Source organism: Lissotriton vulgaris, chromosome 9 (genome assembly GCF_964263255.1).
Source record: "Lissotriton vulgaris chromosome 9, aLisVul1.2, whole genome shotgun sequence".
NCBI lineage: Eukaryota > Metazoa > Chordata > Amphibia > Caudata > Salamandridae > Lissotriton > Lissotriton vulgaris.
In genome coordinates this window covers 140,739,000-140,760,782 of record NC_141697.1, presented here as the reverse complement: position 1 = coordinate 140,760,782, position 21,783 = coordinate 140,739,000, and the positions used below count along the sequence as shown (strand labels likewise).

The 21,783-nt window shown below is 38.7% G+C and overlaps 1 protein-coding gene across 1 annotated transcript in view; it reads right to left on the bottom strand.

Annotated features, from left to right (window-relative positions):
- PLA2G4F (phospholipase A2 group IVF) overlaps positions 1–21,783 on the bottom strand; it is a 299,483-nt gene that overhangs the window by 127,896 nt on the left and 149,804 nt on the right. Inside the window, exons 8-10 of the mRNA XM_086937219.1 lie at positions 9,920–10,068; positions 7,125–7,235; positions 5,149–5,186 (exon numbers count right to left, since the gene is read on the bottom strand). Of these exons, the coding sequence (XP_086793345.1) occupies positions 5,149–5,186; positions 7,125–7,235; positions 9,920–10,068 (298 nt within the window). The remainder of the gene's footprint in view (positions 1–5,148; positions 5,187–7,124; positions 7,236–9,919; positions 10,069–21,783) is intronic.

Below are 21,783 nucleotides of genomic sequence, written 5' to 3'. Positions count from 1 at the left end.
CCATGGTGTACTGAAATACCAAGTTCCCAGTTTAAAGTTTAATATAACAAGTCATTAGACTCCTCAGGCCAAACTCCAGCCATGGATCTCCTGAGCGACAAATAGGACTGAAGAGTGCATCCACTTTTGCTGCGAGATCTTGACTATCACCTGTGTCTGAGTGCCATCTGTGTTTTAAAATTTACAATCTGGTTGAGTTGCTTGCAAGAACTTTCTGACAATTGCAGCAGGGTTACTTGCATGGTGGAGATGTGGTTGTGAGCTCTGCCCAGTGACAACAGACAAAGCACACCTTTCCATCTCTTCAATCTCTGAATTCAGGAGATGAGTACACGGTCCTCCTTAAACCATTGATTGCACCAGATTGGTCAGTAAGCAGTGCACACCAAAATGAGAGTAGCCCTTTAGAATACCTACGTTACCAGGCCACAGGATTTAATGGAACTTCCCCTTTCAAAGATGTATATGAGCATTAGTGCTTGACAAGGTCTCAGCGATGGCCTATTACACATTTCTAGAGAAACATTTCCTACAAGAGGTAACCTATATCTTATACTTAGACGTGCCACCTTCTTTGTGTGGTTTCTGCGATATTAACTTATGATTATGGAATCACATTTACAACAGATGGTTCAAAAATTACTAAAAGCAAAAGCCTGCACTTCAACCCCAATAAAGAGGTATTTGCTCAACATCTTTTTATATCAGTTCCTCTGCAACCCTCCCCAAAACAACAAAAGTGCTACACTACCAAAAAAGTATGTGAGACAGGTACATTGTACATGTCCCTCTTTGTATTTCACATCAGCCTACTGTTTCGGAGGTCAAATGACTACAAAAAAGCTACCAAGTAATGCAGTAGTATTTGTGTGTAAAAGTAGGGTAAGGTAAGAACGGTTAATGTACATATCTCTGCATGCAGCTGTAAAATACAGCATTACAATCTCAAATTCGAATGCAATGTTTACTTTGGGAAGAGAAAGGAATTTCTACAAACAGGCCCAAGACTGTCATTTAAATTGTATTTTCTCTCATCAAACTTACCAATGAGCAAAGACTTCAAATGTAGGTTCTCCCATGCCTCCTGTCTACTTCATCCACCTGGAGCCCATTGCTCAGACTTGTTTTAGGCTCCCTATGAAAATCATCAACCCACCAAATTTCCCCTGGCTAGATTAGTTACCGACAATGACACCGCCCACTCCCTTACACCCCATACCTTCCACCATGCTGACTTTCTGTTTCAATAAACAATGACATAAGGCAACAATCTGAACATCTCTATCCATGGAAATAGTGATGAGATAGGAAATCTTTCAAGGATTGGTTTCTTTAAAAAAATATTTATGCTGCTTTTCGAGCCCCTTCTTAAGGAGTTCCATCTATGTGATTCTCATAGCTGGTCATTTTCATCACTAACAATTGATAGTTCTTTTAGAGTGGATCTACATTGATAATTTCTGGGATTCTGAACTTCCTTTTCATGAGGAACCATGACAGCCCTTAAACCTTAGGGGCCCCTCAAGATCTTGTAAATGTCAACATGACAGGAATGTTTTTAAAATGTTCACGCTAAGGAGGATTTTGCCATGTCTATCACAAATAACCAGCAACATGGTTAAGAGTGTATCAATAAAATTATGACTGGACTGTCTTAGCTGCCTTTATTTTGGTAGCCAAGCAAGTTTACTATAGTCTGAACAGAAGGCACACTTGCTATGACTTGGAAGTCTTTGTAATCGCTTCCCAATCAAAAAATAACTTCAGGATCAGCTGAGATGCTACTTTACAACTGTTTACAACTATCCCTCTGATTTCTATTTGCCCAGATATGCTAAAGATATGCTAAAGTTCAGTTTCATGCCTACAACTAGAGATCCTCCTCACAAAACATGCGTATAGTTGCTAGTACGGCCCTGAAGTAGAAGAACAGGGAATGTTGCCATGCCCACCAAGCTGCAGGGTAATGAAACTCATTTCTGATGGAGATCGAAATAGGGCCCATTCAAGGTTGCAGTGATCTGGCTGGCTATTGAAGCAGCTTTTCAATCACCTACAGACCTAATCTGTAGTAAGTCACACAAATGTTCTGCCAAGCATGGAAGTCCTTTGGTCTTAAGATCAGCAATAAAGTAACTCCTTTACAGTATCACATTGCAATTCAGAATTATGTCTTGAAAATGGTATCTGCCATGTTTTAAGATATACTCCAGTTATGATTATGTTTGTTTTATTTATCTCAGTTATGTTTCATGTAGCTGATTAGTTATTTTACATTTATTATCAGTCAGCTAAAGCACTTTCTCCGGTGTACCTACAAAATCCATGCAGTAATGCAAGATAATCAACAATAGAACAATATATTGTGAATAAACACAAATTAGATCAAAAAAAGTATGTGCAGTTCCTAACAGTGGGGGGAAAAGAACAGGTCTCTTATAGATTGCCCTCACACACCCAGAAGGGTGTCATGCTTCATCATTGGGCTGTGGTCCTCGTCGGTGCCGGCGCTGCAATGCTGGGCGGGCTCCCGCGAATGGGCTCTTTGTCGGAAATCTTTTAGAGACAGCCGTTTGGTGCGTGAAGGTGAGTGATCAAGGTAGTGTGAGTGGTGAATTAAAATAGGTTTGGTACTGCCTTAAGGGAACACATTTTATTCATGGGGTGTGCTAACCTAATTAAAATGTGTGAGCCCTGTTTGGAATAACAAGGTCTACCCGGTGGGATCACTGTTATTCCAAACAGGGCTCACAGATTTTAATTAGGTTAACACACCCCATGAATAAAATGTGTTCCCTTAGGGCAGTACTAAACCTATTTTAATTCACCACTCACACTAGTGTGATGCTTGTTTCTTTTCCATGTCATCATACTGAGACGTATTGGTGTGCGTGATGCCCGTGTCCCCGTATTGGTGAGACCCCTCCCCTTCCCCCACCTTCCTCCCCTCCTGAAGCCTGGAATGATCACCGGACTATGCAAGCTGGCATCCTGTGGCTGAACGTACCAGATGGACCTACTTTGCCCAAACCAATAAGCTGATTTAGTGGAGATGAAGATAAATGCAAGAAGGCTGTGTGCCTTTCACACAGAAGGACTGTGTGTTTAAAGAGAAAACAGAACAACAAAAATGTGCTGCAATTGCAACTGTTTTATAAACATAAAGTTAAAACAAAATGAGGGAAGGCTGTGTGTCTTTCACACAGAAGAACTGTTTGTTTAAAAGAAAAATAACAACACAAATGTTCTGCGTTTGAAAAAAATGTTTTCTGTGTTAGAGACAAAAAAAAGAAAAAAATGTTGATGTTGCTTTTTATTTTTGGGCACAAAAGATATAAGTTTGACTGCTACAACAGTAGAAGTTCCTGTATTAGCCATTTGAGACATTAGGAGTTTTACTGAGTTCAAAAGCTTGATTAATTTATTTTGTGTTATTCTTGCTGAATATCTAGATATGCTTGAGTTGTTTTTAGATGCTTTGAATTGATTATTACATGCATTTATGATTTCACAGTATTATACTTGTGCTTTCAGTTCAGCAAGAGTTACTGCTTCAATATGTATTTAGGAAATGTAGTTCTTTACTCATGGTTGTGTTTTTTCAGTTATAAAATGCAGTCTTGCAGTCATGGCTTTCAGTTAAGACTTGCTTTGAAGTGATTATTACATGCCTTTATGATTTCACAGTTTTATATTTGTGCTTTCAGTTAAGAAATGCAGATCTTCAATCATAGTTGTGTTTTTCAGTTAAATGCAGTGCTTCAAACATAGTTGTGTTTTTCAGTTAAGAAATTTAATTCTTCAATGGTAGTTGTGTTTTTCAGTTAAGACATACTTTGAAGTGAATTTCACATGCTGTCATGATTTCAGTGTTTTCCGAACATAGATGTGCTCTTTAATTAAGAGGTTCGTTTTTTTGATATATTGAAAGGTCATGGGGTGGAATGTAGTGAAAGAGGCACTCTTGTGGTTTGGCACCCTATGATGACCTTCAACTACCACCATTTTAATTGACTTTAGTGTGTTATTTTACCCTAGCCTGGATATATGAGACGGCCCTGCAAATGCCTGCTTCTCTTCTTTCTTGTAATCTTACTGTCTTCAGTGGGAGCTGTCATTGAGTAGACTAGTCTTGCCCAGAATAGAAGGTGTGGGATCTGCATTTGAAAGCGTGAGAGGGAGAGAGAGGTGTGGAATGTACTCTTTGGTTTCAAAGTGAAGTGTTGTGAGCGGTGGTGCACACATGTGCTCGGTGTTGTACATTGATGAGTTCTTACTATTTGCTTTGACAAGGCCTCATGTCATCTTATTTTCTGACTTTGCATTGCTTAATGATGAGTTCTTACTATTGGCTTTGACATGGCCTCATGTCATCTAGTTTTTTGCCTTTGTCTTGCTGCTCGCATGTAGTTGCAAAGTGGGGAGGGCAGGTTTCTGCTCTTCACTTGTTTTTTGCTCCTCACTGACCAGAGTGAACTGGATATTATCTGTAGAATGTGAAACTCTGACTCAGAGTCAAAATACGGGAGCTTGGCAAGGCTCCGTCGTGGCCTAGAGGCAAACTGGCACGACCAGCTTGGTTCTTTATCATGTGAAGGGGGCGAGGTTTTCTAGAAACTTCACCTCACGTTGAGTAATGATATTTAAGCTGGGAGCCTTTGGGGGGGACGAAATTTGAGTCCTGATTGAACTCCTTCCTGGGCTGTTGAAGGGCTTCCCCAGCATGAGTTAGCAAGGATGATGCAAATTCAATCGGTGAGGTGTTCCTAACCATTTTATATATATTTTCTACTCTTTGCTACCTGTACATACTGCATTTTATTTTAATTGTTCATTTGAGTCATTTGATATTTTGGGAATCTGCATTTATTGATATATTTGGACTACCGTTTTAAACTTTGCATTAATAAATGTGTGTGTGTTATTTTAAATGCACCAGAATTTGTTTTCTTGCTTTGCCTGAAGGGAGTGCTGAGTCCTTTCCTCGTCTTTGGGAAGTGCTGTTCAAAGTGTATTATTTAAAGGTTCAGTGGATTATTTGCCTTCAGGGTGGGGGTGCAGGGTCTGGATGTGTCCTTTTAGTGAAAAGCACATTCATTACACTTGCTTCCCATGCATTTATCCTTTATTTATGATGCAAGTAGTTACCTCTCTTCAGTTTGAATGCTCAGATCCACCTTTTGGTCCTAAAAAACAACACAATATGTTTTATATTTTTTATATATTTATAGTCAACTACATACATTTGCAAGCAACACTGTCACTATTTGCTTTACCCATACATTTCTAAAAGAAGGTCCGTGATAACAGAATGGCAGCAAAATACACGCAATATGTAGGCAATAAGATAACAATTTGAATGGTTGAGTTTATGCAATCAGAGTGTGATTTGGCACACATTACAGACAACAATAAGAAAGTATGTTTACATATGAGCATAGAGGAGTAAGTTAACTTGATGAAATTAAAAAAAGAATAACACTTATAAAAACAAACTGACTAAAAACGAATATCTGAAAGGTGAAGTTGATGAAATATGGAGCTGCAGTGTTCTGACAAGTGACTCACCTAACAGGTTTTCAAAACATTATCACAGTAAAAAGAAAAAACATGAGCATTTATCACTCATACTATAAAATGCCTTTTGTAAGTAAATTAAAATAAAAAATTGCAAAATGAACACATGTAATGAACAGGTTCTGAACAAAATGATAGATTAAAATTTGGCTAAGAAACGCTTGAGATTTGTGGTAGATGTAGTATCCTCTGATCATGGCTGCAGTCTACTATGTCCAAAAAAGAAATAGCGGAGAGGAGCATGTTGTAAGTTAAATCTAGAGTATAACACAGAGACTGTGATTTCATTTACATTAGAAAAGAAACACCACAAGCACTGCAGTGTCTGGCATGCAGAAGTAAAAGGATGGGACAGAGAGAAAATTGGCGCAAGAGCGATAGGGTGTCTTGCAGTAGCAGGAATATAGACATATAAGGGTATGCACAAGCTGGGGTTATTCTGTGTTGGTTAAGGACAAAAACAAATTTGTCAAGCAATCTTTGGGTAAAAACACTTCATAGCAATTCATGTTAATTTCATTTTTTATTCAAATGTTTTCGGCCGCCTCATTTCGTCAGGTAGGATTTTTGTTAAATTAATATTTGTTATGAACAGATAGAGTCAATATCAAACATTTGGAAAATACATATGGGCACTGGCTGCTTGGGTGGCTGTGCCTGATCAATCCCATCTAGCCTGTACTTTGTGAATCATCATCAGTTCTTTGTAAACTAAACAAATGTCAGCCATACGCTTATCAGCCTTGACTACACCCCAAAAGGGACAGTCCAGCCCACAGCTTGCTCGGCTGCACCTCAGCAACAAGGCCCGACATGGCTGGAATTTGTCTTGGAGGTTCTTGTACACCTTGCAACTTTAAAGTGGCATAGCAGTTTGGGCAGGACTCTTTTTTTGTACTATCTGTTCAATCACAAGAGTGCCAAGAATGATATATGCATATAGTTGGTCCCTCTCTACATTGGCACTTTAAAGAATGAAAAGATGATGAACTGGAATTTGTCACGGCTATTCAGGTAACAGATTATTTGAGGCTTTTGGAAAAATAGCAAGGGTCATAATTGAAAAATAAAGAGGAGTGGATTAACTCCTTGCATGCTGATGATGGCCCCCAGCCGTCATACACTACGGCGCTCGTGTGCTGATGACGGCTGGGGGCCGTCATAAACCCGCCCACTGGCGATTTTGCCACACAGGCGCAGAATTGCAGCCGCATGCAAGGGGTTAATAACATATGTGAAAAAATAAATGCACAACAGAGGGAGCAGAGAGTTAAGCATACCTCTCTCAATAAGGATAATCTAATCATGACAGGTATTGTATTGTCACAGAGCCCTATGCATGAACTGCACAGATAGTTCACAGAAGTAAACTTGATAGCTGAAAAAATGGTATGCAAACCTTGATTTTTGACATTAGCATGCACGATCATTCTAACCTGCCTTAGCTGAATTGGACTCCAATGATTCTTGATTTTCAAACATCCTTGTTTCTATACTCAATAACTTTAGCAAACATTTCAGTTAGAACAGAGAAATAATGCACTAACCTTTCCAAGAGGGACTGTGAAATTCACCTTCTCTCCAACAGGAAGGGAGTCCACCAGTAATGATATCAAATCCCCCTCTAAAGGCTTCTTTACCTCCTGATTGGAGCTTTCCTGTAAACAAAAACAAAAATTAATCTTTAGTCATTATAGAGGCATTCAAGAAAATATGGATTAATGGCTGCAAGGTTAAAAAACAGGACTTGGAAGAGGGAAGGGGTGCCATAAGGAGGTTTACTTTTCCATTCCTATAACTTTGTCCATTTGGTTACTATCTATATGTGTCAGTTTCAATAAGGATCTGCCATGGGGATCTTTCCAATAATCAGCAATGAATGCCTTCATTAACTTGCCTATTATTACAGCTCTGGTCTTTCAATAAGATGCCATTCTGCAAGTGCCTATATTTTTTGCCTTCTACTATAGGGTAGCAACTTTTAACCGGAGGAACATAATGCCAACTCAGGGGGATCAGTGACTGTTTAGAAAATGAAATAATATTAGCAGATTATTAAAGTATATGTACATAAGAAACAAATATGTAAAATTTAAAATTATAACAACTCTGTAAAGTCACAGAATTTGAAAATGACGGCTAAAATTTAAGCTGGCATCCTGAGCTTCATTGCAGGAGCAGAGCATGTACAGCAAACATAATCTAGTATGGGTAGACTACATTGAAAACTGGCATTAGCTCACAATAAGAGAGCATGCATTAGAAGCAAATAAGAAAAATTGATATGCTAGAGTCTAGATCCTTGCTTTGAAATTTAGAAATGACAACAATTTTGAAAGGCTCCAGCATCAATAAAATAACATTTTCAGTTTTTGTGTATTTTCAGTTTGTGAATGAAATAAAATATTTAATAATTTGTGTATTTGTTTGTTGTTGTTTGTTTATGTATTCCTCTGTATTTTTTGGAGGTTCACTCTTCAAAATGAATTGGACTGGGTTCTCTCCTTCCTGTAGTGATTCAGCGAGCATTCACAAAATTTAAAAGGTTAACAACGGTTACTACAGTAGAGGTAATTATTAAAAACAAACAGAAATTGTTATTTTCACATTAAAATTATGTTTGAGGACACACGTCTAAAAAGATGCTATCATGGTCGGATATAAAATGGTTACATATTTTTTTTTGTTTTGCTATCAGTGAATCTAACAATACTTCCCTTGTTACATTCCATTTTACAACTACATATTTCCAGTGCACCTTAATATTCTGTATCCATTGTCCTTCTTGCTTTCTGTGGCATGTTATACTAATTTTTCCTTCATTTCTTTATCCTCCGACTTTTCTTGACTCCTCTTTTTACCATTTCTGTACCTGCTGAACCCCTTCAGTTTCTGCTCTCATTGCCCTATCTCTGTGTCCTTGCACACAAATGCAGAAAATATAATTTTCAACTCATAAACTCACTGAATGTATGGAATATGTCAATTTTTCAGTTTTATAGTTGTTTTTTTAAGATCATTCAGAAGAACATGCAAATTAAAGGGCCGAAGATCCAGAAATTTGGTGGCTTGGGCACTTCATCTAGTCCTATGTATGGGGTTGATATCAACATTGGATTCTGAGAAATTACGTAATAGTTAATCTGCACTTTTAAAACTCTGTTACCACTAATTTCAGCAATTGTCTATATGCCTAAGAAAAGTGAATCTCTTAAAGGTGAATCTATGTTGTTTTGATACAGAATGCTTTGATGCTACAGATGACCTACATCCACTGACTACACAAGGAAGGGATCACAAGAAGGTATATAGCACATAAGCACGACCTATTAAATCATGGTAAATGATAAGAAAAAAAACTTTCTAAAAGATGGACCTATCTTGCACAGTAAAGATTGCTAAGGTTTTTTTGATGCACACTAAAAGCTGGGGTGAGTAGAATAGGATATGCACGGACATGCATGGACATTAACATCTCTAAATCTGGGCGGAGTTCTTCAAAGAAACTTTCAACAAGTTAAGAAACATCACTGGTGAGATGATGGCCACCCGAGTTGAAGTAGTCACCCAACATTTGCAATGTCAGTATGATGTAATTTAAAAACAGATTTTCACAGTAAAAAAGGCACAGGTGAGTCTATCAAGGAGAACTATCACTCAGTTAGAATAGTCTGACAAAACAAGCAATTCTCTGGCAAGTGAATAAATCACCCAACTGTTAGAATGTTTTCAGGATGCTGGGATTTGCACTAGAATAGTATAGTATGTAATGTATGTCAGTTTCTCTGGTGCACCCTTTTCGCCAGGAGCACCACATCAACAAACGTTACAGCTGAGAAATATAGGGAGAAGTAATAAATAAAGAACTATAGGGCTATGGAAAGAACTCTTTAACTCCTTAAAACTACAGTATCATTTTGATGTGCCTCAAAGGGGGCCTAGGAGAAAAAAGTGAGGAGAAGCCTTCTGAATAGGGAATCTAAAAAAACTGAAATCCAGTGCTTTAACCACTATATAAGAGCAGAAGGAAATATCAGAACAAATGTTGTATTTGTAGAAACCCTAAATCCTTAAGTGATGTTCTAATTGTTTGTGCTATCGCTAGGAATTGTAGATAAACTGACAAGAAAAAAGGCACGCTGAAAGACAAAGGAAAAACAGAAAAGGAAAATCATTCATGAATGCAAAATCTTCCACTGAAACGCTCAACAATTAAAATATTTAATATCTGTGGAAAATATAGAATATATCTATGGATTTGATAGCTAAAGCAACTTGTTTTAATATCTATCTCTTAATTAGGACACATTGTTGAAGAAAGTCCATACATAGCCTCACATACCTGAAGTGACACTTCCAGTTCAGGATGTAATTCGCCATCTACATGAAAGACAAAAGGTATCTTGCCCTCCTCATTGGATGAACGGTTGAAAGGGACTAGTACTTCCTTCTCATAAGCCCCAGGCATTGACAACTTGAACTGAGGCTTTGCTGAGGAGGAAGAAAAGATTATACAAATTATAAGTCTGTACAAAGTGATGAATATTTTAAGATTACTTTTGAATGTTATACTCTCTTACTACTGAAAGGACAGTGAATTTACATTTTTCAGTAGCACTAAAAGGTTCTTTGTTCTGAGGAAGTGCAGATTTAGCATCATACTGCTTGCCTAGTCCACACTCAAGCTTCACTGAGAACCATGTTTATCAAACAGGGCTACTGGCCTGCAATGCATTATAGGGACTGTCATTCAAGAAAGTAGCTTTTGGGTTGCACAGGAATGACTCGTTTTTGCCCTATTACCATTAACAAAGCACACAGATGACCCTTGTAGGCTAGCCGAGCCTTTGCTCAGCGTGTCTGGGCCTATTTGTCAACTTGGGAATGCAAGGGCATGGAACATTGTATACGGTAGCTATTACAACACGAGGCATTTAATGTAGAACTTGTAGGAAGTCATCTTATTGTCATACTTTTGCCCCTTAGCATGGGGGCATGTGGAGCCTCCAACATACACATGCAAAGGATGATAGCTTTTTTTTTTTAATACAGTAGCTTAGATAAACACATTAACATATTTTATCAAACCAACACACAATGTAAAGAGGTCTGCAGATCTGCAAGGGATCTTCAATTTTTCACATCTGAAGACACATAGTATTTGAAGATATGCTGTGTAAATAAAATGCCAACTCGCTCAAGAGTAGCTGCAATAATAGAGACATACTAGTTAGCAGAAAGTATATTGGCAATTGTACTTACCAGCCTGAAAGCAATATACACACACACACATAAGTTCAACTGCAGAACTTTGAAAGAGAGGGGTTGGATCCTGCAACTATGCAGACCATAAACAAATATTGAGAGGATTATAAGAAGAGCTCAGAGGCATAAACGAACCACCACAAGGCGATGGAACCCTGGTTAGACTCTATTTGGTTGGTTCTAGATGGAAATAAGGAAGGCTATGGCGAGAGAGCTCTTAGTGTGCTGAAGAAACAGAGTGATGTATTTAATACCTTTATAACAGTGAACCGTTTATTTGTATTCATAATTATAAGGGTTTTATGTAGTGCACAAAAGCCTATAAGGCTTTTAATGAAGCCTTAGGTGGTGCAAGGCTGGCTGGTACAGTTCATAAGGATTGCTAATTAGGGAGATTGGCATAAGAATTGCCCTGGTTAAAAAATGTGTTTGCCTTTCTCAGTTGTTTTTGGGTGTTACATTGGAAAATAGGAAACAATGGCAGCCGTGGGTTTGAAGTAGATACGCTCGGGCTTGACAGATAAGACTGAGTCTAATCAATGTATGAAGTCTCCTCAGTTTACTTTTGCTACAGATTTGAATTAACTCATCAGGTAAACATTGTCCTCTCCCATCGCCTTGTTATCCACATTCTTGTTTATTAGCTCATCTGTTCTTTGCAGCTTCACCCTCTTGCCTCCTGAATATTCAGGATTAAAATATCTGGCTCAAAAAGGACCACACAATAACCCAGTTTTCTGGCTAGTCATGGCACCTGTTGTCCAGCATTTGACCAGGTTTATCTTTCAAACACGGAACAACATGATAATCCTCTTTTTCCACATGGTCCTGATGTCTGATGTCCAACATTTGGCCAGTTTCATTTGCACGGCTTGGGTCTTGAGCCGACAAGGGCTGGGCACATGGCGCTGGGGACTACTTCTTGCCTAGCCCTGTCTAAGGTGCATATTTTACAACTTTGTTTGATTAGGGGAAGGGTTCTGCAGAATCTTTAATGAGAAAGAAGTCCAGGATTATCCATTAATTTTTACAAATCCTCCTTTCCCATTAAAGCCTGAGGCTGCTGGATGTTTACCAACTTTACAGTTGTGCTGCATGGAAGTGTTTGTCTCTCTAGTCCTCCCTGTGTTTTTTTAGAATACCTGGGGATTGAGAGGTAGGGTCAAGAATATCCAGGTTTTCAATAAAGTTAGTATTAAGAATAGATGGGTTTGGAGTCAAGGAATAAGACAATGTGTTAACCTTAAACAGCCACGCCTGTTTGCTTGCTGGAGTGGGTAAATATGAAGCCCTTTTCAATGTAACAACTAGGCCTAAGTCTGTTGTACCTCCAAATTACTTCAATCTATTCAATGGTTGCAAAATGCCTCCTTGTTTACCCGGACAACAGAATGGCTGCCTGTTTATGACGCTGTGAGGAGCAAGAGGCAGAGCAATGTGCAGTCAATCTTGCAGGTCAGCCAGCAGAGCCATACCCACAGCCTGCCGAACAACGTACACAACCTAGGGTGAAGAGGGACAGTGAAGATGGTTTGGCTCATGAACTCCCAGCAGAGAGGCCACACCACACCACAATCTCTGACCTAGTTCCAGATGCCAGGATTTACAGAACCATGCTTGCCAGTCAAAGATCACAAGGCTGCTTCTTACCTCTGGTGTAATGTTCACAGGTGACTACGATTACCTGCGCTCCAGAGAAACTCTGCCTCTCTGAGAGCACCTAATATCGTCAGCAGAGCAGTCGATAGTGTCCGTGGTGCACGAGCATGACAGTACAACAATATCAGAGGCTTGTCACATAATAGTTTTTCAAAGTATTGGTTATGGTGGCTGCTGCATAAACTTTGGGACAGTGCACAGATATCAGTAACCATGCATGATCCAAAATCCTGTTTTGCCTTTTGGCAGGCTCAAAAAATTGCTATGTTTTTAGTTATGTGTTACTAAGTATCTTATGGTATATAGCGCTTGGAATGACACTCAATGGCAGTGTTCAATTGAAGGTTACTAGAGTCCTAATACTGTGCAGAACATCACAGGTGTCAGCAGCCAGCATGGTTATCCACCCTGATTTGCTTGGGAACCTTGGGGCATATTACAGAGGTGTGCGTTGCAAAACGCACAACGCACATCTCCGTATCGCCGGCTATCGCCGGATTTCATCGCCTAATTAGCGCATAATTATCAATGCGCATCAGGGAGGCGATTCGAAATTCAGCGATAGTCGGCGATATGGCACATTAGCGCATGAAAACAAACATTGTTTTCATGCGCTAATGTGGGCCTTGATAATATGGGGGGGTGGATTCAGCTTTATGATCCACACCCCATGTTAACAATGCCTAACGCCTGGTCGGAGCAGGCGTTGGGAGACCTGCGATAAATGAGTTTATCGCAGGTTTTTGTCTCCCAATGCCTGCCTTGGTAATAGGGTGTTCCCACCTCCAACCACATTTTACATGTGGTTGAACGTTGGAACACCCACTTTGCATGTCATTAGCGATGTTTATTGCCGACATGCAAAGTGGGCTCGGCCCAGGCTTTAAAGTGCCCTTGGTAACAGGGCTCTAGCTCTATCGCCGCTTTCTCGGCACAATTCGCAGAGAAAGCGGCAATACTAGCCCTTGGTAATATGCCCCCTTGTTCCCCACACCAGTCAAGCACCTAGTCATAACTATAACCCTCTCTTAATCGTGGATGCTCATGATTTGTTGCTGGATATACAACAGAGAACTCTGTGTCAGGTGTATCCTGTGAGAGGTGGCCCTTCTCAATGTAAAGAACGTTGCCGTGCCTGGTCCTTTTCTGAAAACAGTGGGACAGTTTAATTACTGCTAACTAACCTTTGAATGGTAACCTGAATTTTAGAGATTTCCTCAATTGGAGATGGCTCGGATCTCAAAGGCAAGTCTAGGTTCTTCTCCTGCACAAGCCTCAATGCTCTGCATGGCTTTCTTTATGTTTTCCTGTTTGAACATCTTTAAATGAATTACTTAAAATTGGCTGGGGTCCAGATAATGGTGACAGTACACTGAAGTGCAATTTTCTTCTGATTTTACGATCCGTCGCTCCCGATGGCACAGAGGCATTTGTACATGTGCCATGGGGTGTTGACTTTAATCTACTTGATAAGATGTCATGCAGAGTTGCAGAGTGCACTGTCACCCAGGAAAATATCCTGGCACTGAGCAGGTGGGACTCCAGGCCCACCTAGGACCGTGTGAGAATACTTGAAAAACCAGGTCTTCGGCCCCTTGTAGCATTCAAGAGGTGAGGGGGAGGCTCTTCTGTGTAGTGGCAGTTCGTTCCATGCTCCAAGAGGCTTCACTTCCGGATCTGGTGTTCTGTATGAGGGAGATTTGTGCAAATAGGAGTCTGAGGTGTCTGGAGGGTATGTGAAAGCAGATGCAATTGTTGGGTTATTCTGGGCCAGTGTTATGTAGTGCTTTGAAAGTGTGGCGGAGGACCTTCACGTGTGGTGTGATGTGAGTGCGGCATGTGAGGTCGAGAGTGATTCTGGCTGCTGAGTTCTGAATAGTCTGCAGTCTTCTAGTGAGATTTTTGTTGATCTCGGCATTGAGGGTGTTCCTGTAGTTCAGCTTGTTTTTGAGCAGGGCGTGCGTGGCGGTTTTTCAGGTGCTGATTGTGAGCCAATCGAAAACCTACCTCCGCATCAGATGAACTCAATGAAGGAAGACTTGAGATAACTCTAACAGACATCAGTGGGTTTTATACTTGAGCCTTCTTTATTCTTTATAGCACATGTAACAGAACCGCCAGAGCTGCTAATTGTCACTCTCTTAATTCCGACTTTGAGGAAACCTCTAATAACTCATCTGCTTCGACTTCATCTGAACCCCTACAGATCTATTTGCATTAAACAGATTCTAAATCATCAACATGAGTTTATCTTAGAATCACCTACCTGTTTAATGCTGTTATCCAACCCTTTTCACTTTTGTTTTCAGTTGGGCACTGTGATTACCCCTGTAAAACACCTCAATGTCTCAGGGTGAGGGTGTGCTATAATAAAATGTTAAATAAATAATATGCTTTTTGCTGTCTCCATTTTGCTGCTCATGTAATCTACATGTAATTCTTACTCTTTCCTCCCCTACTTATCACGATGTCATCATATGGGGTAAAATACATTAGTCTACTTCATATTAAATAAAGGTTGGGATTTGTGTTTCCCCAGAGCCATGACAGCAGCACGCATGCATGTGGTATTTGTCTAGCACATCCCTAGCCAAAAGGAAACCCTGAAAAGCAAGGCTAGAGTTAGAAGGTGAGTGAAGGGAAAGCTGTGTTAATTGCATATGTAACAAGGACCCCCTGAAAAATTGAATTTCTTAATTCCTAGGTCAGGGAAAACAACATATATGAAAAATAACAACCTAGGCAATTAAACACAGTGAGTTACTTTAAGGTCAAAAAGATATATAGCAATGGACTACAGCTGCTTAAAAAACATAGTTTTATTAATTACTTAACATAGGTAAAAAAGGTTCATTATATGACATTAAAATAACAATTTAAAAAAATCTCATAGTACAGTTAACAATCAAAATTTAACATTTAACAGACATAGAAATTTATATTAGCTAGGTGGCATGAAGATTCAATCTCTACGCGCGTTTCGGCGGCCAGCGCCTTCTTCCTGGAGCAGCCACACAATATCTATAGGTGGAGATATATACAGAACATACAATTATATCGTTTCTTACTTATATAAAACCTGTAAAACATGTATCCAACTGTTATATATTTAAAAAAAGAAAAGAGACAATATTTTGGTAGCAGCTGGAGTTTTTTTTAAAAAAACAACATTGTGAAATACATCTGTCTTGTCATTTCCTTATGCAAACTGGATTTATGTAATCCAATGGGAGGGGAGTTTATAGAAATTGATGATGAAATAGGTGCCAATAAAGGGCATTTGTCTATTGATCTTGTAGTGCAGTTCCAGTTATCGATAAGGCCATGATTTGCAATATGCACTGTAGTTTCAGTGAGAGATCAGGGGACCTAATAGATGAGGTAATAATGCCTTGATCTCAACCAAAGGTTTATTTTTCTTTAAAAGAATGAGGTTTTGATATTTCAATCTGACTTAACAAGAAATATATCAAGTTTGTCCTAGCATAGAACTTATACTTACTAAATCGAAATATCAGCAGGGGATAGTTGGTTAAGATTAAATGTTCAATTTCTCTTTTATCGGTGTCGATTATGATATAGCTAAGAATAAAAAATATAATAGAGAAAGTCACATAGATGTTTGCTAGAGTACAGGGATAGTTGCCCTTTTCTGTAGTTTTTTACCTGATTATATAGATGTGTAAAGGATCTAAGCCCGCCAGCCGGAACCCTTTTGTGAAGATGAGTGTCTGATAGGGATCGGTCCTTGAAGATCTAGGTTCGAGTCTATGTTGTGGCGGGTAGAAGAGAAATAAAGGGATGTATGTTACCCATTTGTTTATATTTTTATTCTGATAACTCATAAGGAGCATTACTGATGTACAGGAAAAGATTCTCCAATCTCCAGGAAGGCGATGTTATTCTTACCTATTGCACTCTAGTTATTTCTTTTTAGGATGTTAGGTTGGACTTGCTATATTCTATATTCTTCTTTGATTCAGTCCTGAACCTTAAGAAAAAAAGGGCACATCAAAAGTACATTCTAAGTACTGCTATTTGTTATTCAAAATACGTTTTGCCTTTTCCAATATCATCAAGGGTCTTACCTAAAAACGATGGATATTTTTCTTTATACTTTCCAAAATGTAGGAAGTTACTTGATCCTCTAGGATGTTGAGTTCAAGAGATTAAAAGATCTCCCTGCCTAAAATAGGTAGGACAGTATGATTAGTTAGAGAATAGAATAGTTTACTATTCCCAGATCCTGCTAATAAGTATCTCAGGGTTTGCAAACGGAGTCTTACCTAATATTAGTTAGCAGGGCTCTCTATGTCCGGTGGCGGGCGGTACGTCTCGTCGGTTGAAGATCGCGGCAACAAATGATAGTTAAGTACCTGCTCAAAGACGTATATATACGTATTTACGCAGTTGCGTGACTATCGAAGATTACTTTCACCTGTTTGTAATTAGCTTCCTTCTCTCTCCTTGCCGCGGAATTAGCGGAGTTGTCAAACTTAGAGAAAGCAGAGTTATGCGAGCGCGCATCCAATTGGCTGATTATTCATTGCGCTCACACAATAGGTCGCTTGGAAGTAAACAAACGGCAGCATTGGTGGAGGTTACACCCAATGCGAGCGTGTTTTCCTCTTGTCTTTGTAAACAGAGATTCCAAACAAGCAACAATGGCGATTTGGATCTTAAATGATTTTAGTATATGTACTGTTGAAAACGAGACAATTAGGTAAATGAAATATGTTTATTTTTGGCGCCAAGTTCAAAAAAATAAAAAAATGAATGAAGCGGAGTTTTCTTTCTAGACGCTATTGCTATATTCGATATAAACATCAGTGACCTATGAAATTTAATATCGTATCATTTTTAAAGTAAATGATAAAAGTTTACAGAATCAAAAACAGCGGAATTTTGTGGGCTCTCACCCAATTGGATGTTTGTACTTTATGCTCATATCAATGGTCACTTCGATGTAAACAAATGATGGCATTGGTGGAGATTACGCCTGATATGAATCTTTTATCCTCTTTTAGATGTGAACAGGGAGTTCTACTAAATGTTTGAAGGGGTGGAATCATGATTGATAATTGTTTATTTAATATATTTTCTATTAGGGGGGGGGAAAAATGAGTGAATATATTACATTTATTTTTATTTTTGGCGTCAAGAATACTGAATTCAAGGTATGAAAACGCATAATTTTCTTTTTAAGGGGTCGGGAGATTCTCTGGGGTTTTCTCAATCAGTCCTCTGGTATGCCTGAAGTGAGAAAAGATATAAAGAGGTCTCGGTGCATATCGGACCTTAATATTATGTCATGACGTATATACATAATGTGTCACTGAGGAGGGGCTATTTCATCTTTTAGTTTAGTGCGTTCATTCAAAAAGAGACAAAAGAGGGAATGATTTATTTTAAAGTATTGCGTGTTCCCACGGGATCTCGCTATTCAGGCCCTGTCTGAAAGAATTAAAAACAAATATCCAAAAGACTTCTCTTTTCTTTCGAATGGACATGCCTCCTTTTGAATCTGGGACATGGATTTTTTCTAAAATCCTCCATTTGAAGTCGTCAGCATGATGACCTTTTTCTAGGAAATGTTTGACCATAGGGCATGCAGTTTTTTTAGTTTTTATCGCTGAGCGGTGTTCGTTCAAGCGTGTCTGAATTGCTCTTGAGGTCTCACCTACGTATCCTTGGGGACACGGACATTGAATAAAGTATATGACGTTGCTTGTTTTGCAATTCCACATTTCCTGTGCTTTGGTTTTGTGGCCATTATATTCAAATTCCTCACCTGACAAGATGTTACAGCATGATTTACATGATGAACATGGAAAAGTTCCTTTTAAGGGATGATTAGTCATGATTGAACGCTGACTAAGGGTGTCATTTTTGGTGTTCTTGGCAAATCGGGAGTGGACAATAAACTCTTTTATGTTTTTATTTCTCCTATGAGCGAAAATCGGTCATTCGTGCAGTTACTGTTTAATATATGCCAATTAGAATTTATGACATGTCTTATTCTTTCATTTATTGTTGAGTGCCTAGTGATACAAACTATTTGGTCGTTGGATTTAGTTGGTTTAGTTTTTAGAAGACAGTCTCTGTCATAATACCGGGCCCGTTTATAGGATTCCCTTATTAGTCGGTGGGGGTAGCCTCTCTCGATGAACTTAGTCCTCATTACCGCTGCTTGTTCATCGAAATCTCTTATATTTGTACAATTACGCCTAACGCGTAGGAACTGTGAGAATGGGATACTATTTTTTTGAGTACGTGGATGGAAGCTTTGATAATGAAGTAAAGTATTTCTTGCTGTGGGCTTTATGTGAAGGTCTACTTCTAAAGTCCCAGCATTGTCTAAAATTTCTATATCTAGAAATTCGACTTTTTTGTTACTGACGTGAGAAGTGAAGTTGAGGTTTGAATTCGCTCCATTTATCCATTCAAGGAATTCTGATAGAGTTTCTCTCCCATCGGTCCAGATAAAGAAGATGTCATCAATGTATCTGGACCAATGGGAGATTGACTCGTAGAAGGGTGCAACTTCGTTATGTACAAATTCCTTTTCAAACGATGCCATAAAGATATTGGCTATGGATGGGGCCACTGAGGCACCCATGCTTACACCCTTTATTTGACGATATAAGTGATTGCCAAATTCGAAGACATTCTCTGTTAGTACAATTTCGAGGCATGCAAGAACAAAGCTTTTCGGACACGGGATTTGGTGTAAATCAATAAACCAACTAGTTGTTTTTAGCGCGTCGGTAAGGGGGATATTACTATATAGGGACTCCACGTCCATTGTGACCAACAGGTCATTATTTGAGTTAAAGGAAATTCCTTCAATCTTCTGTATTATATGGCCTGTGTCCCGAATGTAAGATTCTATTTTAGGGACAAAAGGGCGTAGGTAATTATCTACATATTTGGAGAGTGGCTCAGTAGCTGTCCCTATTGTAGAGACTATGGGTCTGTATGGGGGGTTATTTGCATCTTTATGGATCTTTGGCAGACCATAAATGCAGGCAATTTTTCCTTGGTTATGATTCAGGTAATCGAATTCTTTAAGATTGATAAAACCATCTTCTAAGGCAGTTTTAGTTAGGGACATAATTCTTTTTGATAGATTAGTTGTTGAATGAACTTTTAGGGGGACGTAGAAGATAGGATCATTTAGCATTTTAAGCATGTTTACTTCATATTCTGAAGTATCCACAATAACAATTCCTCCACCTTTATCGCATCCTTTGATGGTAAGGTTTTTATTATTGGATAGGGATATTAGGGCCTGATGCTCTTCTTTCTCTAAATTATAGATAGGTTTGGGGATGTATCTGAGTGCTTGATCCAATTTTCTTAGTACTACTAATTCAAAAGTGGCAACTTCAGGTCCCAATTGTTCGAGACCTGGACAGAAAGTTGAGGGAAGGCAAAGTGGTTTGATGGAGGAGCTATCTTCATCTGTGGGTATATTTGAAGCAAAAATTTTTTTTTTTTTTTTTAGGCGGATTTTACGAAAAAAAGAAATGATATCACAGTGAAGTTCAAACAAATTTATAGTAGAGTGTGGGACATATGATAGTCCTTTGGATAGCAGGTTTGTACTATGGTTATCTAGCTCTATCTTGGTTAGGTTAAAGATTGGGATTATATCCCTTGCTTCCAATATTGTCTGCTTCTGGTTTCTCGCACAAATTGCGGTTCTTCCTGTTGGTGGTGGTGTTGAGGTTGGTAGTTGCCTCTCGGCTGACCCTGGAAATGTACTCTCGGGCGTCCCCGTCCCCCTCTGCGGTTCCCTAAAAAAGGCTGTCTACGTGTGCCTCTGTTTGGTGTTTGGTTATAAAGTATTTCAGAGTCATAGTATCCCTCATTGTTTTCGTTTTCAGAATCAGAAGTTTCTGAAAAAGTATTAACTCGTTGGTTCTGTGGTTGATTTTCTCTGGCATCCGTAGTGTAGTGATTCTGTTGGTAGAAGTCAGGTCTTAGATAAGGATATGTATTTTCAATAGTAGCATATCTCTTATCTTTCATCAATTTATCATTTTTCCTTTTTTCTAAATAGCTTGTAAATGATTCTATTTCTTTATTACATTCCTCTATCTTCTTTAAGGCTTCTTCTATGTTGCCTATTTTTTTCAGTTTGGATTCTAATTCTTCTACTTCAGACCTTACTTCTGCAGCTAATTCTTTTGCGGTCTCAACGATGAGCATCATCAGATCCCTGGAGCATCTACTGGCTATTCTGCTCCATTTGTCCAGAAAGGCCTTGTGTTGAACGAATAGGCCAGGGATATTTCTTACTCTGAGGCCCATGGGAATAATACCCAGCCTAAGGTAGGCCAGCATAAATTCCCCGTGTGCCTCAATTCTTTTTAATTTCTTTTTTAGATCTAAGAGTTTTTTAGTGTCATCATTGTGTAGATTAGAGTTTGAAGAGGAGGCACCAAAGGAGGATGGTATACCTACGAGTGTTTCAAATTCCTCGTCTGTGAAACCGAAGGTTTTTTGGAGTGCCATATTGGTATTAATGTGAAATATGATGTAGAGATAAATATAAGTGAATGATTTTCTACAAGGAAATGACAAGAAGGAAGGGAATGATATACTGGATTGATAATTGAGAAAACGGCCCTACACAGACAAGCTGTGGGTAAATAATTGCATATGTAACAAGGACCCCCTGAAAAATTGAATTTCTTAATTCCTAGGTCAGGGAAAACAACATATATGAAAAATAACAACCTAGGCAATTAAACACAGTGAGTTACTTTAAGGTCAAAAAGATATATAGCAATGGACTACAGCTGCTTAAAAAACATAGTTTTATTAATTACTTAACATAGGTAAAAAAGGTTCATTATATGACATTAAAATAACAATTTAAAAAAATCTCATAGTACAGTTAACAATCAAAATTTAACATTTAACAGACATAGAAATTTATATTAGCTAGGTGGCATGAAGATTCAATCTCTACGCGCGTTTCGGCGGCCAGCGCCTTCTTCCTGGAGCAGCCACACAATATCTATAGGTGGAGATATATACAGAACATACAATTATATCGTTTCTTACTTATATAAAACCTGTAAAACATGTATCCAACTGTTATATATTTAAAAAAAGAAAAGAGACAATATTTTGGTAGCAGCTGTAGTTTTTTTTAAAAAAACAACATTGTGAAATACATCTGTCTTGTCATTTCCTTATGCAAACTGGATTTATGTAATCCAATGGGAGGGGAGTTTATAGAAATTGATGATGAAATAGGTGCCAATAAAG